General features: G+C 41.8%; 1 protein-coding gene across 5 annotated transcripts in view; it reads left to right on the forward strand.

Annotated features, from left to right (window-relative positions):
• Positions 1 to 27248, forward strand: part of pi4kaa (phosphatidylinositol 4-kinase, catalytic, alpha a) — a 118622-nt gene that overhangs the window by 51734 nt on the left and 39640 nt on the right. For all 5 annotated transcript variants that reach the window (XM_084693901.1, XM_084693900.1, XM_084693899.1 and 2 more), the window contains 10 exons: positions 5705 to 5786; positions 5873 to 5956; positions 6060 to 6149; positions 11985 to 12104; positions 15357 to 15449; positions 15581 to 15737; positions 15952 to 16079; positions 24858 to 25016; positions 25405 to 25556; positions 25680 to 25787. In XM_084693901.1, coding sequence (XP_084550027.1) covers positions 5705 to 5786; positions 5873 to 5956; positions 6060 to 6149; positions 11985 to 12104; positions 15357 to 15449; positions 15581 to 15737; positions 15952 to 16079; positions 24858 to 25016; positions 25405 to 25556; positions 25680 to 25787 — 1173 coding nt within the window. The remainder of the gene's footprint in view (positions 1 to 5704; positions 5787 to 5872; positions 5957 to 6059; positions 6150 to 11984; positions 12105 to 15356; positions 15450 to 15580; positions 15738 to 15951; positions 16080 to 24857; positions 25017 to 25404; positions 25557 to 25679; positions 25788 to 27248) is intronic.

A 27248-nucleotide genomic window follows, 5' to 3' on the forward strand; every position in this document is an offset into this window, starting at 1 on the left:
TGGGTTCGCGTCTGAGATCTTGGGTCTTCCAGCAGGACAATGACCCCAAACATAAATCAAAAAGCACCCAAAAATGGATAGCAACAAAGCGCTGGAGAGTTCTAAAGTGGCCAGCAATGAGTCCAGATCTAAATCCCATTGAACACCTGTGGAGAGATCTTAAAATTGCTGTTGGGAAAAGGCACCCTTCCAATAAGAGAGACCTGGAGCAGTTTGCAAAGGAAGAGTGGTCCAAAATTCCGGATGAGAGGTGTAAGAAGCTTATTGATGGTTATAGGAAGCGACTGATTTCAGTTATTTTTTCCAAAGGTGTGCAACTAAATATTAAGTTAAGGGTGCCAAGAATTTTGACCAGCCCATTTTGGGAGTTTTGTGTGACATTATGTCCATTTTGCTTTTTTTCCTCCCTTTTTTTGTTGTTGTTCCAATACACACACAGGGAATAAACATGTGTATAGCAAAACGTGTTACTGCAATACTTTTCTGTGAGAAATACTTGATTTTCCGGAAACATTTCTGGGGTGCCAACAATTTCGGCCATGACTGTATATATATATATATATATATATATATATATATATATATATATATATATATATATATATATATATATATATATATATATATATATATATATATATATATAATAATGTGAAAAAGTACCGTTACAATTAGAATTGTTTCTTTCTGTTCAAAAGTGGCTTTCTATTTGCAATTCTTCACATAAGGCCTGTTGTTAGACCAACAAATGTAACAACTTCCCACAAACGTAATAAACCCGAAACGAAATACAAATCTTAATCTTTTAATGTAATAAATCCACAAATGTAATGTGTAACATAATAGCAGTTACCTACCACAAACGTAGTACATCATTTTCCGTAAACGTAATAACTAATACATTTGCAAGGATTTGTTATGTTTGCTGGAAGGTGAAAATCTCCATCTTTCAAATTTATAGGAACTACCCACAAATGTAATAAATCACCAATATATTAAAAATCACTAACTCTTAATGTCTTCACCAGCCAATTACATTTTCCTCCTGCATATTATTGCCCGTTCAATTAGCCTAACTACCTTGCATAAGTACCTACATTCCAACCTATTTAAACGGATCAAGTGTTTACAAATGAGCAATCAATTACAGATATTCTTTATGCCAGGGCCCCAAAACAGTGAAATGTGTGTTTTTGTGATCAATTTCATTTTGGGGGGGCCAATGAAGCTTTTATTTAAAATCCAACTGATCACTCTACACAATAATTGAGTAACAATGTGAATCAACACCAAAACACCTGAAGCAGCAAACTGAACACAAAAGACAAAATGTGTGTCATTGCCAATACTTTTGGCTGTATATTTGTTGCTGCTTATTGGTATCCAAGCAGCGAAGCTGAGAAGCCACCTATTGTGTTTCTACCTTTTCTCATTAGGGGCTGAGAAGCCACCTATTGTGTTTCTACCTTTTCTTATTAGGGTTTTTTGTTAGTATTCCTATTATTGGTGGCCAAGCAGCGAAGCCACCTTTTAATCCTAATTTATACTTATGTCACTTTTGAAATGGTCGCCGACCAAAAAAAAGGTGTCGCTCAGGCTGCTGCAATTACACTTCAGCTAACAGTCGCTTGCGCTTAAGGTTCACGTCACGTAAACTGAATCATGTTACCATTACATTCATAGCTATGGTTACATTATTAACGCTTTGTAGCTTTGGTGATTGATCGGAGAAAATGGCCGTAGCTAATTTTGAGAGGGAGAGAGGGGTTGTTAAGTCAACGACGCATGCAGTCTATCTAGCCAATCACACTTACGCGACACTACGTGACGACAACAACACCAGTTGAATTTTTTCCTGGTAGGTGACACTTCCAAGCGACGGTTAAAAGTGACAACCGTGACGTCATTTCTGTCGGCGACCTTTTCCAATGTGTTTGAGACCTAAGTATAAATTGGGCTTAAGTGTTTCTACCTATTCTTCTTCTTATTAGGATTTCTCCATAAGGAGGGAACCTATTTTTATGGTTAGTTGGTGGAATGCTTCTTCCCTGAACGTGCTGAGAAGGTGTTTTTAGTGCCTATCATGTTGGAAACATGACCGGCACAATGATTTAGAACTATTTAGGGGTCTGCAGTGTTCCTTAATAAAAGCTACGTAAATTGTTTTAGATTACATCTCTGCCATTTAGTGGCCAGTGGCCACAATAAATGAATTAATGCAATTATTGTTCTCCAGTTTTTGTTGGATTTATCAAAATGTGCTTTATGCATTTCTAAAACAATAAATACATGTGTGTAAATAATATTGGGAAGTATATGTCAACTGCCATTGTTGGACCTTTTATATCCTTTTTTTCTTTTGGTACATTACCACTGGCCATCAGTCCACTTAGAGTGTAATGCCCTTATTGACATAAAGTGGGGTATAAACTAGGTTTTTAAAGTAATCCAAAAGTAATGGAAAGTAATCAGATTACATTACTGAGTCTGGGTAATCCCAAAATTACGTTACTGATTACTATTGTAATTACTAACCTTTTGTCTCCCTTACACACAACAGTGGCACTGAGATCGAAAGCTAGCTAGTGGAGACTATATAATGATCGAAAACCATGCTAATAAACGTAAGGGGCTGAAAAATGAGACAAAAATACATAATCTTCACTAAACAAGGTTTTACTAATTGAAAAACAGCTATGTTTATTATACTTAAAGCTCAAAAAACTATTTTGCGCTTAATTAAAAAATGAACTGTGAAAATTCCTAACTTGCATAACATCAAACACAGAATGTGGATGCATTGGCAGGGTAGCTGTGGTGGCGTATACGGGGGCCGGTTCTTGTGGGCCAGTCTGGATAAAAGTCCAGGGCATATTTTTACTCTCAGTCCGTCCCTGCTATTGTAAATCCAATTATCATAATAGCCCCCGCCCATACCGTCATCTCCTTTTATTTGGCCTACCTTACTATTTTTATAAACGGTTTAGTCTACCATCAGCCTATAATTTTTAGTTTTTTAATACTATCAAAGTAGTATTATATGATTTGTTTCGCCCATGTGTGAATATATGTTAAATGCATTTATTAGTTGTGTTTAGCTGCTTTACCAAACATGTTAGCATTTTACCATAAAAAGTATTGTTCCGGCTATGTCATGACAAAATAATTGCGCTTACCAGTCTACACATAAACGCTCATGTACTGTGCTAATGAACTTCATAGAATTCAGTTACATTGTTGTCATCATTTTGCACATAATCATAGGCTATATATAAACTAGGGGTATTTTAATATATATCAATTGCAAAGTTTAACCACAATAATGCAGTTTTACTGCCGCTGTTACTTAATAATTCCCTGAATCTCAGTACAGAGTTGCAGTGAAAAGATAGACTACACAGATGTATGCTGTTTTCGTCTGAAGCGCTAAAGGTTAATTTGATTATTAATAAGTGCTAATCATATGCGACCACATACAGGAGGCCCTATGCGCATATGGACAGACCAACAACAGATCGAGCTAATGTCAGCAAAAAAAGTTTGGTGTCGTAAACGGTGCAACAAATTAATCTGCGATGCTCATTTAGTAAAAAAGCTAATAAGAGAAAGTGCAGTGACAGTCATGGCTGGCAGAGGGGCGGAAGAACTTGAAAAACTTCCTGCATCATTTAAGTCGCAAGATGATTATTATCAATAATACAATTAAAATAAATGAAGAGCAGCTGTATTTGTCACATTTCTTTCTGATCCGAAAATGTTTCTGATTTGTGACTCAGAACTTCGGATTGGATCGAGAGTTTTGCGATCCGTTACACCTCTATTATTTAGGCTAAACAACGTTTGTTTGAATGACAGACTTTTCTATCTGCTGATGTAAAGTGGATCACAGCCTTGAAAGGCAGGGGCCAAAATGTCAAAATGCGCAACTGTCAGAAATAAACAGAAACATGAGCAAAATTGCCTTAAACTAGCTTTTCCGGTGTGATTTTGAAAATGTAAAAATACTGGGTAATAAAACATATATGTATGAGAAATCAAGAAAGCAGAGTCCTGGAATTTGATCAAGTGCGAAGATAAAACATAATAATTCTTTGCTGGGGTCAAATGTGACACGCTCTGGTGAAAAGGGGCGGTTGTCTGCCAACTAATTTCACAGTTTTTACATATTGTTTAAGTGCAGACTGTACATTTTCAAATGATGTGTTATATATTGAAATCTGAAAAACGTTGAGGAGATATGCGTATCTTAATGTTTATTAACCAGGAAAGCTCTAGCCCTGATATTCGGCTTCAAAGATTTTAGACCTTTTCACACTTTGAAAGATGTGATTGTTTTGTGTTAATCATTAGGAGCGTTGAACGCCTGTTATTTTACCACAGTAAAGAAAAGAAAACAATATTTGCATTCAATCAAATTCCATGATCCTGCTTTGTGTGTTTTAACACCCAGTAACTTGTCTGTGCAAATTGCATCTTCAGAAAACAGCCTGAAAGATGTATTCACGGTTTACCAGGTAAAACAAAGAAATATTAATCCTGTGCACAATGCAATGCCCAAGATTAACATATTCATTCTGTTTAGTACTGAAACATTATATTTAAAGGGACTTGACTCTGGACCAAATCTGCCAATTTCTCTACTTGATTAGGAGGGGGGATGGGATCGTACTTGGTACAGACAAACACAGCCTACATACAACACATTACAGCTAGTACCACTGCACTAGCATTAATAGCCTCGGGGAAAACCGGCTGCACCGTTATGCAAATCACATCAAGCATGACTCGCCCACAACCCAAAAAGCTTAGATAAACCAATGATGAGCATTTAGTGATCCTAACATGTTGTTTATTATATTAAGTGGCTTCTTCAGCACTTTAACTTATGTAATATGCAAGAAAAAAATAAGCTTTTCAGCTTCTTGCGGGCAATACGGAATGCCGACAATAGCCCTTTTTCATTGGACCGTGTCAAAAATGATCCCCGCTCGGTGCTTCTTGTGTTAAAGAAGAGACACTGATTTACTCTTTCTCTTGTTTAGTTGTACATTTGGCCCCCCCACGTCTATTTCTGTCTTTGTTAGAGCAAACTGTCCTTTGTCTTTGAAGACTGTAGTGTACACCTTAGTATGAAATCTTCAATAATTGCAATTTAAGAATTGGATAGCATTCATTCCTAAAAACAATTATTGACTGACAAGTTTCTAAAGAACGCTGTTTCTTTTTAGTAATGTTTTACTTAATATTAACCCTAAGACATGCCATTCTATTGCATTTCAACTATGGCAACTCAAAAACAAACACTAAAACAATGTTAAGCTTATTTAACAAACCAAATAACTTGCAACTTGGTTTGTCATAACGGGAAGTGTTTTAGTATTACCAAATTAGACATTTTGAGTGATTACTCAAGGATAAGGGTTTTCGGATTGATGATCGCTGGAAATGGGGCCTGATTATTTTGATCAAAATAACTTTTTTTTTAAAGTAGTGTTGGTGGTGTTTAGGTACTTTACATCTGTAATGTCCTGACTATACTTTGTGAACAGTTGAATGCCAATTTGGTGAATAAACATACACCTTACCTTCTTTCCTTAAAAGCAAAATCTCTACATTATTCCAAACGTTTACCCCCCAGTGTATGTACTCACACACCCCCACTTATACAAAAGAGACTGATCATCCTTTCTTCCCCCACACCTAGTTTCCCTCACCTGCTGTGGAGCGGCCGTGTGCTGAAGACCATGCTGGACATCCTACAGACTCTCTCTCTCTCCCTTAGTGCAGTGTGTACTGTACATATTAAATAACAACCACACATTGACTTATGAGTGTCTGGTACAATGCTACATTGTTAATATTACCTTCTCAGGACATCCATAAGGACCAACCCTTTTACGACATCCCAGACACTCCTTACAGGATCACGGTCCCTGACACCTATGAGGCCAGAGAGGTAAGAGATTCCACTTGTGAAAGGTTTCAAACTGGCTAATGAAGCTAAGTTCTAATCTCGCAAATGAGTAGGAATTGTTCAGCTTTGTTTACTGTGGTTGTAGAGTATCGTGAAGGACTTTGCCGCTCGCTGTGGGGAGATCCTGAAAGAGGCCATGAAATGGGCCCCGTCTGTCACCAAGTCCCACCTACAGGTAGCATCCTCATAAACATCCACCCATATATCGTTCTTGTATCTACTCAATTGTAATTCCTTGTGAGGGTGGGCTATAAAACAATAATAACTAGAGAGGGTACAATTTCTGGGGAAATTGTAGGGTGTGCTTGCTTGCTTCAGTTGCAGGTGGATCCATTTTCCCTTCTAGTGATATTTTCAAGCATTTAGCCTACTCATATTACATAATTCATTAAGAACATCCTTTGAAACAAGGAACCCCCTTTGAAACAAGCTACTGTAACAATGTTGTCACTGGCAGTATTTCAGATGGAATTGCGATTCAAATAGTACCGTCTGCTAACTGAAAATAAGACCCCCAAAACGTAAATAAGTTTGATATTAATTTAGGGGGACATGGCTAATTCAAAAGCAGTTTGCTGGAGGCATGCTAGCTGCCATTGCTATCCACACTCCACTGATTGTTTGAAAGCACAGGAACGTTTCTTTTGTAAGAGATAATGTATAGTAGACCCGACAGGGCGAACATCACTCCAACGCGAAGCAAAGGGGTTTTGTTTTGCCCTGCAGGGGCTTATTTCCCCGATAATGACCGGCGTTCTATACATTATCCCACTTATTACACGGCTACTTGTCAACAAAAATAACTTCACAGTGTGTCTTTTTACAATGTATTTGTTACCATTCGTATTGTTGATCAGCAGAGAAATAGTTCGCCAAAGACGTTGAACTTCAAAGACTTTGAAAATTATTTAGGCTTCAAATCAGCTGACATTGCTAAGCAACAGAGTACGCTGGGGTTGAAAAGTTACTGGACTACTTGCGGAGTGCTACGAAAGACGTGAATCCGAGGCAAAAAGGCCACTTCCCTTGACAGCGGTCAAATATGCATAGCAACGGTCAAATATGAGAAAATTGTTCACCGATATTCTGTATATAAAACCCGCGTATCAACCACAGAACGTTGCGAAGCCCCATTCAAATGAATGGAGCATTCTACAGCATTAAGAACAGCCGTGTAATAAGACATAATAAAGTTTAGCCATAGCTGTGGCATTGAAGACAGTACTGTAGCCTACTACACTGCCAGTGGGCGAGCCGAGTCTGTGACTCTGAGGCTAACGTCAAAACAAGACGCGGTCTCACTCAAATTTTAAGTTTTACACCAATAACAAAAATATGCCGACCCACTGGCTGTCTTCGCAATCGCCATATCTTTAAAACACTGCTGTCCATTTATTGACCCTGGTACGAAATTCAGAAAATACTCAGCAGACGCAACTATAAAATTAGCTACAAAAATACTACTATGACACTTTCTAGCATGGCTGCCGCCTAAAAGACTAGGCGGTCTCGAGGGCGACCTGCACTCGATTTCAAAGCCTTTCACGACCTAAATCAAAAATCCGAGATTGCAGTTCCACTCAAAATCGCTTTCTCTACAAAGCCAAATGGTTGTGTTTTTTTGGGGCTGGTATTTTTCACTCGTAATCCAAGCTCCAATTTGCGAGCTAGAAAGTCTCTATCACGTTGTATCCATGCGTCGTTGCTAACGTGTGTTGACGTGATGACGTAGCTAGCACAGATTACCCTTCATTGACAAAAGGCACTTTTGTGCAATGAACTGTGCAATGGAACGTAAATCCCAATACAAGCAACACAATCAAGACCAAGACGAACATTTTGACACAGGCGTTGTCTATGTCGTCCAAATATTGACTGATCCTAGGCGGGCAAAAATAATAAATAAATATATATATATTTATGTGAGGTGACAATGGTTTGTGCTCGCCGAAGGCAAGCACACCCCATTTATTGCGGTATTATTTTCCTCCACAGAAATATAACAAATGGTCGCTTATGTTCAGTTTAATAAACTTGAATTATCAACAAATCACAAACTGCCAAATGCCAATCATGTTGCAGGAATAGAGGTATGCATTGCATAAGTTAAGTTGCATGGTGACAGGCCAAGTGTTGCCAATTTAGTGACTGTCATTCGATTTTGCAACTTTTCACCTTCCCTAGCGACAAAAATCCAATCTATTGACCAGTGACAATTTTTGGCAAGCTCTGTTTTTGTTGATGAGCAGCAGCAAAATAACTGTAATTGTACAACCCCAATTCCAAAAAAGTGTAAAATAAAATAAAAAACTGAATACAATGATTTACAAATATCATAAACCCACTATGTTATTCACAATAGAACATATAAAACATATCAAATGTTTAAACTGTTTTCAACTGGTGAAAGGTCTGGACTGCAGGCAGGCCAGTTCAGCCCCTGGACTCTTCTATTACGAACCCATGCTGTTGTAACAGATGCTGGATATGGTTTAACATTGTTTGTGCTTACAAAAAAGCGGGGTTTGCTTGTGCGTTGGGGTTTTATAATTCAAGCGAAAGGGGGTATCCTTTTGAAGGTGAACTCTATGATTGGTCAGTAACTCCCCATCAGCTCTTTGATTGGTCAGTAACTCCCCATCTGGGCGTCATCCTGAGATGTATGTATGGTGTGAAGTGGTTGGTAACTTTTTAGTTCAGCTATTTCAAATGTCCATGTATTGCTTATATTTGAAAATATAACAAAACAACATTCATAAATGGTTTTGTTAGTATGATACAATTATGTGGATCTAAAATTGACTAAGGTAACTCTTTCTGAAGGGAAGTTATAATCAAACTCAGTAAATAAGAGCAGCACACATTATAACACATCAACTACTGTCATTGAAATTGTGTCCATGCATTATGTAGTCCTTGGGAATGACTTAAACGTCCCCTTAAGTTTTTCCTTTCTAGTGATATCTTCAAGCATTAAGCCTACTCATATTGCATTAATTCATTAAGAACCCCCTTTGAAACAAGTTATTGTAACAATGTTGTCACCATCAGTATTTCAGATGGAATCGCGATTCAAAATAAGTTTGATGGAAGCGATCATTGTCAGTAGTGATGGGAAGTTCGGTTCATTTTACTAATTCGGTTCTTTGAATCTCGTTCAGTAGAATGAACGAATATTTTTTCGAATCATTCGTTCATTTCAACGGGGGGGGGGGGGGGGGCTATACGTCCACTGCAAACACGTATGATATTCTCATGTAGGTTAGTGCATGACATGTGCACCAGTAGATACTATTTCAAAAGAAATTCCTGCTTTAAAATAATGTATCATGAGTTTGTATGATTTGGTCATGTATTATCACACTAGCATTTAATTATCACGTCAAACAATTACACTGCACTCAACTGTTAGTGTAAATGTAAAGTGAAAATAACAAAACCAGTCAGTATGATGACTTGAGCGAATATCATTCACGTCTTACTAGAACAGCGGCCACGCGAAAGGGCATAAGGAAACTGTTTCCTCTACTAAAAAATACAATGCGGGTCACGTGAAAAAGGATCCAAAGACTCGTAGAAAAACCGAGTCGGGAAATGAACGAATCATTTGTTTCCTCTAGCTACAGAGCCTATGCAGGTTACGTGAAAAATGATCCAAAGACTCGTAGAAAGACCGAGTCGGGAAATGAACGAATCATTTGTTTCCTCTAGCTACAGAGCCTATGCAGGTTAAGTGAAAAATGATCCAAAGACTCATAGAAAGACTGAGTTGGGAAATGAACGAATCGTTCGTTTCCTCTAGCTACAGAGCCTATGCAGGTCACGTGAAAAATTATCCAAAGACTCGTAGAAAGACCGAGTCGGTAAATGAACAAATCGTTTGTTTCCTCTGGCTACCAGTACAGAGCCTATGCAGGCCACGTGAACAATTATCCAAAGACTCGTAGAAAGACAGAGTCGGGAAATGAACGAATCACTCGTTGAGAGGACTCGTTACTCCCGAGTCCTTATAAGGATTCGTTCAAAATGAACGAATCGTTCACGAACGACACATCACTAATTGTCAGTAAAAATGCCAAATGGACTATTTGGTCTCAGTCTAGAGCCCTGCGTGGAGAAGCTGACCCCGGTAAATTGTGCTATGAGCAAGCTAGCGTAGCTGCTATTGCTAGCCAAACTTCACTGAGGGGATGTTTGAATGCGGCGGAAATGAAAAACATTTATTTTGCCAAAGTTTAGGCTGTGGTATTGAAGACAGTGACGCACCACACAAGCTTGAGTTTAAATACATCATTTAATGTGACATGTACTTACTGTACATGCAAGTCTGGATTAAATGTATGATGCTGCTAGTACACCACGGCACAATATGATACTTGCTGTGCAACAGTCTTACTAGCACATCTATGCACGTTGTATCTATGCGTCGTAACGTGTGCTGATGTTGTGACGTTAGGCTAGCACTGAGTTCCTTTTGTGCACACAAGGCACCTTTTGCCACAAAAACGTTGTAACCTCTTAAACCATGCAACGGAACCTCAATGCTAATACAAGCACAGAATAGCTAACAAGACAAACCTTTTGACACCGACGTTTGACACCGACGCCAAAATATTGAGGGGTTCCTTAGGGGTTGGAAAATAAATAATAAATATATGAGGAAGAACAATGGTTGTGCTCGCCGAAGGCTTGAGCACACCCAATAATGTATTTAAACTCAAGCTTGTGTGATGCGTCGCTGTCTTCAATGCCACAGCCTAAACTGTATTCCCATCTGTTTGTGAAAACAGCTAACATGCCCTGCGCTAGCACTAGTTGGCTTGCCATAGGCTTGCTCATATGGACAGATGTGGGGAAATTGTCTTGTTTTCGCTCATTTCATCCGTTTGACCTCATAATCTGTTTCCATATAGTTGAAACGTAGGCCTATATCTACGAATGTGTGGACTCAGATATACATAACCCATCAGCAACCGACGCAAGCACACCCCACAATTTCCCCAGCAATTGTACCCTCTCTAGTTTTTCTATTGAGATATTTATTTTGTTGAGGAAAAAGGACTTCAAGAACTAGTTGTTTTCAATGTTCTACATTAGATTTGTGAAATGATCCACTGTTTGGCAAGTGTTTGTCATGTTCTGACATATCTGTACATATATATTTGCAACCATGTTCTTAATTGAAACGTTTTTTTAAATAGCTAGTTATACGCTAACGCTACATTGCTGATTTCTACAACAGTCCCGCATTTCCCTAGCATGTCTACAGTTTTAACTGAACTCCATTAGCAGTGAATTTCATTTGACATCAGTGCATAACACTACTTGCTTTGGAGACATCAATACATTCTAGATGACGTACCCGTAACCAAGTGGCGTCTCATTTCATAGGGGTATGTAGCCCTTACCCCTCAGTTTCGAGGGGCAAGGGCTAGGGGAAACTAAGGGGTAGGGGTATGGGTAAGACAGAGTATTAGGATTCGGCCTTAGTTCAGACACAGTAGTACTATTAAAGTCTATGAAGGTAAATTAGGGTCAAAAAGAACATCTGCTAATGGAAAACTGTATGTTGGTGCAGAATTAAGATTGTATTTTACAATTTTCAAAAGTGTAGAACAGATATGTATTTTCAAAACCCATTTTTTTAAAGCACAGAAAATATTTGTATGCTTATGCATTTCAGTTGTGCAAGCTCATTTTTGGCCATCTGGTTTTGAAGAAAAAAATCTGTCCTGTGCTTCTGACCCTAATTTACCCTCATAAACATCTCTCTGAGCCATGAAGGTCAGAGGATATAACAAATAACATGCACAGCCAAAAGGTGATCTTTGTTATAGGCAGGCAGATACTACATCAGAACTATAACTGGAACACATATGTAAGTGGAAAATAGGATAGATTATATGAACAGATGATATGGTGATACCTGATCTACTGATTGTGATTAAATCCCATTTCCTCCACAGTTGGTTGAAAATTAATTTCCACCCTGACATGCTTTTGTTTTAAGGAGTACCTGAATAAACATCAAAACTGGGTGTCGGGTTTGTCCCAGCACACTGGCCTGGCCATGGCTACTGAGAGCATTCTACACTTCGCTGGATACAACAGGCAGAGCACTACTCTGGGGGTAGGCATGGAAACACAAAATGCAACTATCTAAGAATTATTCCAGGAATCTGTGTGTGTGTGGTTCAATTGCGTCACAAGCATTGTTTGAAATTGAAATATGACAAATGTATTGCTCTGAACACAAGGACATGCACTGAAGCGTGTAAAGATGTTTGGATGCAACAAAAACTATTTTTTAAGGTGATTTAAAAGGTGCAGCTAGCGAACAGGTAAGGCAGGCCAGTGCCCGTAAGCACTGGAACCGCCAAGCTGCTTTTCCCTAGTTATAATAGGGTTAAATAACCCCTGAGTCTTTGGTCAGGGACATTGCGTAGGAATGTGCTGTGAAATATATTATTTTTGCTTGCTTTTCTATAGGTACACTGTTGCACTTTTGAGGTTCATGTTGTTTAATTGTAACTTGTTTAACTACATGCTCTTATGGATCTTCCCTTTGGCACTTATATTTACATTTAGCAGACGCTCTTATCCAGAGTGACTTACAGTAAGTACAGGGACATTCTCCCCAAGGCAAGTAGGGTGAAGTGCCTTGCCCAAGGACACAATGTCATTGGGCATGGCCGGGAATCGAACCAACAACCATCTGATTAATAGCCCGACTCCCTAACCGCTCAGCTTCTGACCCCACTTATTTGGTTTTTCACAATGTATGCTTAATGTGTTAGCTACCCGCAATGTTTTGGGGCTATCTTGTTGTTATGATTAGTGTCACAGATCAACGTCCACTAGTGACCAGGTTCAGCGTTGACCAACCCACACCACAGGGGATGTAATATTAAAATGATATCCCCACCGATCATGCAGCAATTTAACAGAGCAAAACGGGTATTTGATGCAGCCCTAGACACTAAGATAGCGCCAGCCCCCCTCGGTTGGAACATGAAATCTGTTCCAGGGAAGAGAAACTCTAAAATACGTTATTCTTATATGAATAAGAATGCCCAGTCCCCCGTCGTCTCCAACTAGTAACAGGAACAGTGTCAGTGCTATGGTGAAGACGAAATCCAGACTGGAGAGGTTCATAAAGCCAATTTGAGGAAAGGTGCTCAGTGAGCTGTTGTACGACAACCTTTTCTAGAATTTTTGTGAGAAATGGCAAATTTGAAATTGGCCTGTAGTTGCTAAGACAACTGGGACCCTTTTTTTTTTTTTTTTTTTTTTTTTTTAAGTAGGGGCTTTATACTGGACCCACTGCAGTTTGCCTACAGAGCCAACAGGTCTGTGGACGACGCAGTTAACATGGCCCTCCACTTCACCCTACAGCAGGGTCACCCCCGGACTCCCCAGCATCCTACGCCAGAATCCTGTCTGTGGACTTAAGCTCTGCCTTCAACACCATCATCCCTGCTCTGCTTCAGGACAAGCTCTCCCAGCGGAACGTGCCTGATTTCACCTGCAGGTTGATCACAGACTTCCTTTCTGACAGGAAGCAGTGTGTTAAGCTGGGAACACAAGTCTCTGACTCCAGGTCCATCCGCACCGGATCTCCTCAGGGCTGCGTCCTTTCTCCTCTGCTCTTCTCCCTGTACACCAACAGCTGCACCTCCAGTCATCCGTCCGTCTAACTCCTGAAGTTTGCGGACAATAACACCCTCATTGGGCTCATCTCTGGTGGGGACGAGTTTGATTATAGGTGGGAAGCTGACAACCTGGTGACCTGGTGTAGCCAGAACAACACTTAAGACAGTGGAGAGGGTTGTGGGCTTACACAGCCCCACTCACCCCCATCACCCTGTGCGACTCCCCAGTCAACACTGCGGAGTCCTACTGCTTCCTGGGAACCATCCTCTCCCAGAACCTCAAGTGGGAACTGAACATCAGCTCCCTTACCAAGAAAGCACAACAGAGGATGTACTTCCTACAGAAGCTGAAGAAATTCAACCTGCCAAAGACAATGATGGCCATCATTGAGTCCCGTCCCGCAACGCCCATGGTCACACATTGCCCTGAATTTTGTGACCTACCTGCCGAGTTCCCAGGGTCACAACACCATCCTGGCCGCAGTGGACAAGAATTTCAATGCCTGTAGACTTGTGCCTTTAAAGGGGCTACCAACGGCTTCGGAGACTGCCATGGCGTTATTTAACTGTTCAGGTATTACGGGCTGCCCGAGGACATTGTAGGACAACCAGGAAATAGGACGGTTTCTGAGATCATACTGCAGCCAGCAGCAACATGACTGGTGTCAATATCTGGTCTGGGTGGAGTGTGCCCAGAACTCTCTAGTGAGTGCTTCCACGGGACTTATACCCTTTCAATGTATCCTGGGATATCAGCCTCCGTTGTTCCCATGGACTGGGGAGTCTGGCAATCTGCCTTTGGTTGATTCTTGGATAAAACGTAGTGAAGGGGTCTGGCAATCGGCCCATGTCCGGCTGCAAGGGGCTGTCCGTCGACAGAAGATCCACGCTAACCAACATCGGCGTCCTGTGCCACAATAGGCCACTGGTCAAGAAGTTTGGCTATCGACGAGAGACGTCAGGCTGAGAAAGCTCAGCCCGAGGTACATCTGTCCATTCACCCCCCTTAGTACCGCATCTCGCCCACTTTTCATGTCTCCCTGCTAAAGCCTGTGGTGGGTGATGTTGATGGTATGCCCGTCCGTGCTCCTCTCTCGACACCCGCTCCGCCGCCTCCGCTGTTGTTGGATGACGGACCTGTGTACACCGTACGGTCTCTGCTCCTGAGGAGCATTCCTGGGTCCCGGCTGCAGATGGGCTTGACCCCTCTTTTATCTCGGACTTCCATAGGGAACATCCTGATGACCCTGCTTCTGGGGCACATCAATGTACCCATTGAGGCACAATAGTTTTGTCTGTAGAAAGGCACAATGAAAGTGCTAGGTTCTTATTTTCTTAAATTCTTTGTTCGCAAACTGTGTATAATTCTGCAATAATGTATACTAACTTGTTAAAAGGTGACAAAAATCATTCCATATAGGTTTATTATCTTTTGGAATCCAGCTCACACATCATAGGAAAACCAATTCCTCCCATAGTTCCCAGATCAATAGGCATACATAATGTCAATATAATTGGAATTCAAAAATATATTTCATAGTGGTGGCAAAAGAATCACATCAAAGATGTACTAGTGAACATTGCAAACCTAGCATCGGTCCAATTTTTGGATGGTTGCGGTAAAGTGTTGTACTGATACTAACACATTTTTTTCATAACAAGATCTGTATGTATATCACCCATTCCTCCATCTATGCATCTGTCTCTTCTAACCTCCTCCTTCATTATAGACCACCCAGCTGACAGAAAGGCCTTCGTGTGTAAAGAAAGACTATTCCAACTTCATGGCCTCCCTCAACCTCAGGAACCGCTATGCTGGAGAGGTAGGATGAATTAACAGTGCCATGCTCTCTGTGTCAGGCCTCCATTTTCCACGCCAGTTTAACAGAGTTCATGTTGTGGCCTCAGCAAAGTTGTGATTGCTAATCCTGTCTGACCTTTGACTCCCCTCCAGGTGGCAGGTATGATCCACTTTGCGGAGGGGATGTGTAGTGAGTCGGACTTGTGCAGACTGATGGTCAAACAGATGGCAGAGGCCCTGGACTGCCGACAGCCTGAGGGCTTTACCGAAGCCATGTTCAAACTGGCCGCTCTACTTATTAGCACCAAAGGTGTGTGTGGGTACTTTGATGTAGAGTAGCAAAAAAACACTTTTACTTAAAAACACGTTGAACAGCACCTGATAATCTTGATCAAACCGGATCTTGTTGGGACCTTTTCAAATCATCTGTCTCCCTCCCATCTCTCTCTCTCTCTCTACTTCTCATTCTACTTTTTTCTATCTATTTTTGTCTCTTTATCATATCTATTATTCCTTATCTGTAGAATGTGACCCTCAGCTGCTGCACCATCTATGCTGGTCTCCGCTCAAGATGTTCACAGAGCACGGCATGGAGACGGCCATCGCCTGCTGGGAGTGGCTGCTGGCAGCTCGAACCGGTGTGGAAGTACCGGTACGTGCTTCCATTTGTCGTTATGTGTATACGAATGTCGACCAATTAATATGAGTATTGTGTTGGAGCAATATGGTGCAACATGGATGATTTTTTTGGTGGCCAAGCCACGAAGCCATTTTAAGTGTTTGTACTTATTCTTATTATTATACATCTTCTGCCATGGGAGTCTATGGCAGCCCCTAGAACCGTATTGTCACAAGTTGTGAAGGGAGGAAATACTGCAAATATGAAGAAGCATTTGAACACACAGTATGGAATTAAGTTACTGGAACGTCATGTGTTCGATGCATGCAGCAGCGCAGCTAACGTTCGCGCTTCATCTCTAACTATCTAAGGTAGAGCCAAACTGCTCAAAAGAGATCACAACCACTTGTTACTGTGTGAAGCAATTTGCCTTTATTGTGTGTAGTCGATCAAGTTATCTTCTGTCCTGTCGTTTGAAGCATACATTTTAGCTCTGGCATTCGTCTCCCATTAGTATTGATCTTATTGATCACTTCAAGTTATCGGGGGGGCATGTGTTATCAGCAAACGTTCGCGTGTCCCATTATTAAACTGAGCATATTGATTTTTAATCCATCATTAAACTTAGTATTTCAATTGTTTAACCTTTTAATAGTCCTGTTAAATGTGCCTGAAAATGCCTAAACAAAATACCCAAAGTACATTGAAAGCTGTTGTTGAATCATTTGGAGTACATGCATGTAAATGTGTCTTTTGAAAGGTGACACTGAAGTTAATTCCCCTGTTGTTAGGACCTCAGTAAGTCCTACTGATGTTGAGTAATAGAAGCTTGATCACAAGGAAACTGAAAGTTTCTATCTCGACTAGATTTTGTTTTGAAAACAGAGGCCTGAAGAGGCCTAGAGGTGGTAGGTATTAGCTAATTTCAAAGCCAGTTTGAGAAATTTGTTTAGAACGAGTGTGTGTGTCTGTGTGTGTGTGTGGGGGGGGGGGGGCGCAGGACGCACAGACCTAGTTGGCTGTAGAGGGGAGAATCGATAAGAGAATTGGTCAGGAATCGAATCGATAAGCAGGAATTGATAAGGAATCTGAATTGTTAAATCTTATCAATACTCATCCCTACACATCACACAAACAGTCCTCCTAAAGTTGGCTACCATGTAGCCTATTATACAAGAACAAGAAGCATTTTTGGGCAAATGAGGTCTGCATATGAACTGCCCCAATATAAGCAGTAACATTGAGAAATATAGGTTACTTAATTAACGTTGCAGTGACGGACTGTCAACGAATTACGTTGCTAGGAAGTCACGGTTACGAACTGGCAACGTCACAAAATCACGTTGCTAGGAGGTCGCGGTTACGGACTGACAAGGTCACAAAATTACGTTGCCTGGACGTCGCGGTTACGGATTGACAGGTTCACAAAATCACGTTGCCTGGACATCGCGGTTACGGACTGGCAACGTCATTTTGTGACCTTGCTGTTACCAACTGGCGTCCTTCACTTCCCATGTTTCACTTCCCACATTCCCACTAATGTTTGGTCATCGAATGACTTTGCGGCAACATAAGGGAAACGTAACTGTGTTAGCTTTCAGGATATCTTGGTCAAGTTGTTCTTTTAACCTTTGTATTTTGTGTTTCTGTGCTCCACTTTCATACTTTCTTTCGGTAATGCTGCCACTATGCCATCTAGCAATAGCAGTGAGTAATGAAAAGACTACAATCAGGTGGGAGTCAAGTGGCTGAGCGGTTAGGGAATCGGGCTAGTAATCAGAAGGTTCATGTTATCATGTCATGTCATCATCTCTTGCTTGTCCGGGGGTCGGGTCGCGGGGGTAGCAACCTAAGCAGGGAGGCCCAAACTCACCTCTCCCCGGCTACTTCCACCAGCTCTTCCTGGGGGACCCCGAGGCGTTCCCAGGCCAGCCGAGAGACATTGTCCCTCCAGCGTGTCCTGGGTCGTCCCCGGGGGCCTCTTCCTAGTGGGACGTGCCCAGAACACCTCACCAGGGAGTCATCCAGGAGGCATCCTAATCAGATGCCCGAGCCACCTCAGCTGGCTCCTCTCGACGCAGAGGAGCAGCGGTTCTACTCTGAGCCCCTCCCGGATGACTGAGCTTCTCACCCTATCTCTAAGGGAGAGCCCGAAGATCAGAAGGTTGCAGGTTCGATTCCCAGCTGTGAAAAATGACGGTGTGTCCTTGGGCAAGGCAATTCACCCTACTTGCCTCGGGAAGAATGTCCCTGTACTTATTGTAAGTCGCTCTGGATAAGAGCCTCTGCTAAATGACTAAATGTAAAAGTAAATGTAAAATGATTGACATGATTTGACCAAAGTCACATCTACCCAATCACCTGCTTATGTGAAAAAAAAAAAAAAAAAATACTTATGGGCCAATTCGGGTCTTTATTTTGTTCGCGCTAAAGTAAATTTAAAATGATAAAAAACAGTTCTGCCAATCCAGGACCCCTGCACACGTTGGGCCCTTAGGCTGCACAAGCATGTGCATTAATGCCTGGTTGTTCAGAAGTTTAAGACTCTTAAGTTTGGGGTGCATAAACATTGCTAGCTTGTGCAGCATGTGTATTTCATATTTTTCCAGTAGAATTTTAGTAGCTTTCCTTTTTAGTGAACTGATCACGTTGCTGTCATTCAGAGTTGGAATCGGGTGACGCTTTATCCGTTTCAACCACACAATTACGAGGTAAACAGTTGGTTGTTTGCTTGCTTCCAATGCAAGTGTGGCCTTTACGAATCAATGGAGAAAATTCACCATGTCTCCAACTATTCTTTCTGGTAGATCATCCAAGTGGTGTTCTTCTCCCCTTTCCTCCAGCACAGTACGAATCTCTCCATACTAGGACTTGATGGACTCAAACATTGTGTGTTTGGAATTCCATCTCTTCTCCACGGACTTCTTCAGCGTTTTTGTTGGTCTGCATTGGAGAGCACTGTGTTTGAAGTATGTGACAAAAGCTTTTGCTGCATTTTTCAGGCTAGAAACCTCGAAAATACAACAGTTTAAATCAGTTACCACTAACCAACAAGAGCAATAAGTCTCAAAGCAAGAGTCATTATGATCCTTGAGGAAACTAGCATTGGGTTCAGCAAACCATACTTAAGTACCATTGCACTCCCGGAACAAGTACGTCTTGAGCCTTCTCTTGAAGGTGGAGAGACAGTCTGTGGGCTCGATCTTGCACCCAGCGCAATTGACTTAGTCAACGACGCAAGTGTCATTCCTAGTTTGCACTCGACGCACAGCCGACTTTTCCCTCCATAGATGCATGTCAAAATGACTTTGCGCTCCCGTGGGCGGTTCAGTGAAAAAGGAGGCGTGTTCCGGCGAAAACGTTCTCTGGTGCTATTTTGCAGTTTCCGAAAAACAATTCCGCCACTGACCAGGAAAAACGTGCTCTAAAGTCAATGGCGTATTATTCAGATGCTATTTTAAGGGCGCAAGCTTGGTCCGTGCGCACTGCTGGCGAAGCCAGGGGCTTCTTTCTGCGAAGCTACGTTGCATTGTTTTGATTTATGGCTGTTACATTTCTTCAATGATTATAAAAAGATTTTCAAGAGAAATCTCTATGTATGTGAACTTGATTTGTAACAATTGTGGCAATTTCCTCCCATGCCTGTTTAACTGAAGCTAATTTGGGTGGATTTCTTCTCCCATCTCCATCAGGATCAGAATCAGAATTTGGTTTCTTCGCCATGTAGCCTATGTTACACAAACACGGAATTAACTGTGGCAGGAAGGCGCAAACAATAAACTTATAGGGCCTACCGGTCTTAAATTAAGTAAAAGAGTACAATAGTTGAACAAATTCTAAGAACTAAACAATTAAAAAATATAACAATTAAAAAAATAAAATATATATAAAAATAAGAATTTGAATGAGCAACATGAGGGGCAATTTAGTGTAATGAGAAAACTGCTCTGCCTTTCCCATTCAATGTCATTTCTCTATCTTTTACGGCCCTGACCAGAACTTCGGTCTCCTCGGTGAACCGCTCCTGGCGTACGCCTGGCTAATCCTCCGTTATAATAGCAATCCGCCATGGAACAAGCGCTGCTCTTAAAGGGAATGTGAGATGACGCTCTGATTGGTTTATTGCACGTTACGCCCAAACCACACCCATTAGTAATGTAGCTACTTCGGACCTACCCATTTTAGATTTGTGCGTTTTGATACTTGCATTTCAGTATGCGGTTGGCAGCAATGTGGGCTGTGGTCGGCAGCCCATTTATTATATAATAAACATATTATATAATATATTTATATTATATTGTGATTATATACAATATTGAACAATTAAAATGGAGAATTCCACTGAACTGTGTAATAATGAGTGAGGCAAGTGAGAGAGGCAAAGCAGCAGGTGTGGGAGAAGTTCGTAGAAGATATGTAGAAGGACTTTCGGTCCGCACTAAGGAACTTCTGGAAAACCGTCCACCACCTCAAGGGGGGGGAAGCGGAGAACAATCGAGTGTGATGCGGCTGGGATGAGGATCAGCACCTCTAAATCTGAGGCCAAGGGTCTCAGCAGGAAACCGATGGAGTGCTTACTTCAGGTAGGGAATGAGTTCTTACCCCAAGTGAAGGAGTTTAAGTACCTCTGGGTCTTGTTCGCGAGTGAGGGGAAAATGGAGCTGGAGGTTGGCCAAAGAATAGAGACAGCGGGGGCGGTATTGCATTCGCTGTATCGCACCATTGTCACGAAAAGAGAGCTGAGCCGGAAGGCAAAGCTCTCGACCTTCCGTTTTTTTTTTCTCTCTCTTTTCATTCCTACCCTCACCTATGGTTATGAAAGTTGGGTCATGACCCAAACAACGAAGTTGCGAGTATAAGCGGCCGAAATGGGTTTCATAACAGTTCAAAATGAATGTGCTTGTTTCAATGCCTCAGCGTAACAAAGTTACCACTGATTGAGATAACTTAACGTGTATAGCACTTATCTGACAGCAGCAAGATAATGTTCATGTTGCCTTTTTCACAACCTAAATTTAGCCAGCTGAAACAATCAATTAGAATTGTATGTCCAATCAATTATTGTGTGTCCTGTCAATCATCATGATTAAACTCGCAATTTATGTAAGTTAGGCTATGACTGACAGTGAAACTGTCAGTCGTACTGTCAGATAATTTGTATAATTAGTTAGCCATTAACATTATGGAACAATCGTATGGGCTCGCAACGAGGATGTATTATGTGTGCGCGTGCGACGCTGACCAGCGTGCTGAATCAACCAACCCTCGGCCTACTGTCTCGTCTACTGTCTAGGCTGCGTGCGCGGAGATCACACGTTTAGTTCTGAGTTGGTCAGAGGCTCCCTCTCGAGAATCTCCGCACTCAACCAACCAAAATGTTGCAACGTCACTAGGCTTTTAATATAACATCAAGGGATCTTTTTAGCAGCATTTAATGTCTTTAGCCTTTTATTAACTACCCCAATCTTATCTACTTTCGGCCCCGTAACCAGCACAGGCCTTGGCCAAGGCCGTTGCTGGAAAACAACTCCCCTGGAGAGCGCTGAAGCGAGACTATCTTGCTCTTCCCCCCCACCGACATCTGTGGTTTGGTCTCTACCCGGGCCATGACCAAGGATGTCTCCTTACCAACACAATCTGCAATCTGCCAACCCAGACCCACTCACACATGAACTTTAACCTACTACATCCTACCTAGATATCACCGCCCCCCCACCCCCATCCAACGCCTTCGACTGCTTGTTTCCCCAGGGTGGCTGGCGGGTCTGTGTCTAGCGCCTACCATGGCTGCAGGTCCAGATGCAGCTTGTCTACCCCCCCCCTCCACTCCCTGTTGTAAATGTTGTTGGGCTTATGTGCTGAGGTTTTTGCCTGTTCCCACACTGTACTCCTCTTGGAGCATTGTCTGGTGGTTGTTTTTTTTCTCTCCTCCTCTCTCCTCATGTCATGTTATGCTGTAATCTTTCTAGTTGGCGCCAAAAAATGGCTGCCTAGGTAGGCTCTCCTGCCAAAGTAAATTCCTTGTCTGTGCAAACTTTCATGTCGAATAAACACCAATTCCTATTCTGATTTATGGCAAACATTAATAATTTATTGATCACTTATTCCTAGGTTTTCCCACTCGGACGAATGGCCTATTTTTAGGACACAACACCGTACCTAAGAGAGAGTGTGTCTGAACAACAGAACCTTCAAAACCCTGTTTTCGCGTAATTCACCCGCTGGACAGATCATCCACATCATGTCAAAATGACGATTCCTGGGACTCACCTAGGCTTGTTGGCGCGGGGCGCTGTGCGCATCTCTCTGGATCCGGGAGGGGGGCGTTCAAATGTGGACGGATAACGGCTGTCTTTTCAAATTTGTATTATCAAATATAAGAAAACAATACAAAATATATAAAAACCCTATCCTTCTCTACTGCGGGCTAATCGAGAAAACAACAAAACGCGGACCTAAAGCCACTGATTTGACATCACAAGTATCAAAATGGTCAGAACAACTCAACAAGACTGTGAAAGAGTAAAAACCCTAGACTCTAACAGGCTGTAAGACACTTTAGACAAGTGAACCGCAAGGTTTAGTCAGGGAGAGAGGTGGCTAACCTTTTTTACCTCAAATTAAGTCAGTCTTACTATTTATGCAACAGACAGGCTTAGTTAGATTAGTCTAACCTGACAATTAAGACAGTCTAAGGCTAAGACTAGTCTTAAACTAAGTTTATGCAACTGGCCCCATGCTAACGGTACGAGCTTTCTGATAATGGCTTATGGGTAGTCATGCCAGACACGTATTGCCCTCCTCAGCGGTCAATACGGCTCCGTATTGCCCTCTGGCGTCATCTTCAAAATGAGCGACGAGTCAACTGCTGAGTTTTACTATCCAGATGATGCTGAAAAGATTTGTCATCAAAAGTGAGGATGAAGACTAGACTCTTTTAATCACTTGTGTCGTTATTTTGTGTTGAAATTAAAGCCATTTTAGCAGAACCATGTTGTCCGCTTTCTATCAAAAGTAATGAGTTGCTAGGAAACACATGAAAGACAGCGTGAGAAGACTTGAGAGCTAGCTACAATTAGCCTAGAGGTACCATTTATTTTCGTTTACAAAATGAAAAGAAGCTAAAAATGCCATATAATAAACTACTTACTAACCTCGACCGTTCGGTCATGCCGGGAAATATCAAACTGAGGCTGGAACGTATCCACCGAGCGATAGCGAGATTGATACGGCAAAGCCGAGGTTTGGGGGAGACGTTATTTGTAAGGTTGTCTTCGGTGGTAGTGGGGGAGAAAAGCTGTGGTGCCTCCTGCAATGCCCTCAATAGCAGCGATACGACATGGAGGGGCAGTAGCTGAAGTATGGATTGGGGTGGTAGTGACTCAGACTGTCCTGTTGAGGTCTCGGGGGATGTAATACTGAGCTCCTAGAGTACGCAGTCTAATCAGTAAATCATGATAATTACTGTATATATAGCTTATTAAATAGGCATAGCCTAGTTGTCCACAGCCCCATCTGACATTTCACTATGCATTTCTCTTCCTCTCTAAATCATGATATGTTTTTAGCATTATGTTATACAGTTTGGGGAAACTCTTGGGGTGCTTTGAAAGATCAGCGGAAAGTTTGATATGATGAAAATACAGAGGAGCGCTGTTGAGGCATTTTTGTAAACAACTAAGATTAGGTTTCTTTGCTCTGATTGGTTTGGTTGTATCTATCCAATTTCTTCCAGAGGCACTTTGGTCTACACCTGTAGATAACAGCTCTTGGAAATTGAAAATGAACTGACGGGTTCCATACCAAAATCAATGAGTACTTGCACACACAGAAAGACTGGTGCCCATGAATTACATACTGTATACTGTATCTATTTGTAAAGACAAAATGTTGTCCAACAATAAACACATCCATCCCCCCCCCCCCCCCAAAAAAGAAAATCTGTTTTCTCTATACATTATACATGAAAAGTAGCCTGACGTTGTCATACTCATAATTCTATTCAGAATATGAGACTGAGAACTCTCCGTTGGGCTGTGAGAATGGGGCGCGTTTCAACCGAACTCATAAAACAAATGCCTCTTCGCTCAATTGGATGGACCTACAACCAATCAGAGCAACGTAATATGTTGTTTGTTGAAAACAAATTCAACCCCAGCGCTCTTTGGTGACATGGTTGATTATGTTACTGTTGATCATCTGTCCATCATCGTATAAAGCCCGCCCTGACAATTTCATTGGTCCGAACAGCTCCTGTTTGGACATAGTGTTTCCCCAACCGAGGTTCCCCAGACCCAACTTCCCGACCACATTTTTTTTTTTGTGGGTGGGGCTAAGTTGGGCTGCCAGCCAGGCTTGTGTAGTTCTATAATATTTTCTTTAACTTAATAATCCAACATCCAAAATAAATCCATGCCTAAATAAACCTATTTCCCTTAGGTTTGAAACAAATATTTGTGTTATCTTACTACTCCAAACTCCAACATAACCTAATTATGTAAACTCAATTCAACAAATTACTCAGTGTTCAATACAAATTGAAATACAAAATTATCGCAAGAAGCTGCTAGAACGTGTCATGACCGATTCAAACTTCCAATCTTTGGATTTGCCCTTTTACACACGTAATGGTTCCAGGCTGTGTAATCTTATACTGTAAGCCTAACCCACCCCTTATTGGCAAATCTTTATACATATCACATTTCCCTGCAACACCAGAACCCTCTACTTAATTGGCCAAATCTGTGTGTGTCTTTGCCGGTGTGCAGTATATGATTAAAGATCCCTCCCTTATCCTTGTCCCCTGTGTAGTTTATGCGTGAGATGGCAGGTGCGTGGCAGATGACGGTGGAGCTGAAGATGGGTCTGTTCTCGAATGCCCAGGTGGAGGCTGACCCTCTGGCAGCATCAGAGGAAAGTCAGCCTGTGCCCTGCCCCCCGGACGTCACCCCCCACTTCATCTGGATAGAGGTGAGAGGTCCACTCTGACTTTGTAGCGAGGCTGAAGTAGGACTGGGTGATGCAATTGCTAAATGTCCTTCAATAGACACTTAATTAATAGCAATAACAAAATTGTTAGATACAACGTTCGATACTTTTACTGAAATGTATTCAACACAAACCGCCTGGAAAGCACATAACAAATACACATAGTTTGTTTGCGTAAACAAACCCCAAGTGTGCTTACTTTCTGGCTCATAAATAGCCAAATCACATCCTTTTATAATGGGGCATGGTACTACTCTCCCTCTCTTTCCTTTCTTAACACAACCTTTCTCCTCTTTGTCTCTCATTTGCATCCTACCTCTCTGTCTCATCTTTCTCTCTGTTGTTTATCCCTTGTTTCCTGTTCCCACAGTTTTTGGTCCAGAGGTTTGAAATTGCCAAGTACTCCAGTGCCGATCAGGTGGAGATCTTTTGCAGCCTGTTGCAGCGCTCTCTCTCTCTCAATGTGGGCACAAACAAGAGCAGCCTTAACCGCCATGTGGCGGCCATTGGACCCCGCTTCAGGTCGCCTCCACACACTTCCTGATTTCTATCTGATGATTTCAAGGTCATTTCCTAAATGAGCTGCTGTAGCCAGTCAGTGTCTGTGTGCTGACTGACTCTGCTGCTGTGCTGTCTGCTGCTCAGGCTGCTGACTCTGGGTCTGGCTCTCCTCCACTCCGACGTGGTCTCCAATGCTACCATCAGGAACGTGCTCCGGGAGAAAATCTACTCCACTGCTTTTGACTACTTCAGGTATCGTGAACACTTAGTACATCTTTATGTACAGGTACAATACTATCTATAGATGTTCTTCATTCACTTGCTTTTGAAAATGGGAGTTTGCATACAGGCAGAAGCTAAAGCTAAAGCGCTGTAAGCCTGTTGTGAGGACATTGAAACAGTGGACCAGTGAGGCTATGAAGGATTTGCGGGCGTGCTTGGACTGTACTGACTGAGATATGTTCACAACTGCTACCAATAGTCTGGATGAACTCACAGAGGCTGTGACATCATACATCAGCTTCTGTGAGGAATGCTGTATACCAACACGCACCAGGGTGAGCTTCAACAACGACAAACCCTGGTTTACAGCTAAACTCAGAAGGCTGAGGCTGGACAAAGAGGCTGCGTTTAGGAGTGGGGACAGGGACAGATTCAAGGAGGATATTATCCTATGCTAACCTTATAAATTATACTGACCTAACCGAACATCTTTCAGGGAAAGGATGGGCATCTCTAAAAGGTATTTCTCTTCATACAGCATGGGGAAGAGCCTGTGCTCAATGATGCACAATCATTTTGGTGGACCACCAACACCCAGTTCTTGCAGGTCTGCCTCTGTGATCAGATCGATTCTGTCTCTGTTGGCATTGTCGTGCAGTTACGACAAGTAGCCTACTAGTTACTCGTCAAGTAGCCTACACCACTCGGTGTTGTTCAACCTGTCAGTGGCAACTATATTTATTAGTGGTGTCAAACGGTTAAAATATTTAATTGCGATTAATCGCATTATTGTCATAGTTAACTTGCGATTAATCGCACATTTTTGTCTATTCTAAATGTCCATTGATGTATTTTTGTCCCATCATTTTAATGTTCTTATCAACATGGAAAAGTGGATCGTATTGCTTAGTGCAAATGTTTTTGTTTTTTATTGAAAACATCATTGCGGCTTCCGGTTGAGACACCAACACGATGGTAGGTTAGAGAAGGCTCTCCCGATTGGAAACTTTTTGAAAGCCCCTAAAACTTCGAATTTAAGTGTAGAGTGATTTCAAATTAACAAGTGAAACGGGTGATCAATTTCTACTAGGTAAAAAAACTAAAAAAATTTGCAGCAATTAGGGATGCACGACGAAACAGAACAGAGTCGTAGCCGTTTCCCTGCTAACAATGGCGGCCACGATGGTGATTTAACGCCTCAGGAAGACACTGTCAACCTGGCCTTGATTCTTAGAGAGTTGACAGATTTTCGACGGGATGATAAGAGTCAAGACTTGAGGGCGTCAAAGACGAAATAACGAAAGTTAATACCTGACTGGATGAGGCTGAAGGGCGAATTGTGAATGCTGAGGAAATAATTCAGAACACCGAGGATATCTTATCAGAAATGCTTAAGCTACAAACCCAGTTGGAAGCTAAAATAACTGATCAAGAGGGCCGCTCCAGACGAGAAAATATCCGACTTTATGGGATCCCAGAAGGGTCTGAAAC

The sequence above is a fragment of the Hypomesus nipponensis genome, chromosome 27 (assembly GCF_054491055.1).
Source record: "Hypomesus nipponensis isolate SF chromosome 27, ASM5449105v1, whole genome shotgun sequence".
Classification (NCBI taxonomy): domain Eukaryota; kingdom Metazoa; phylum Chordata; class Actinopteri; order Osmeriformes; family Osmeridae; genus Hypomesus; species Hypomesus nipponensis.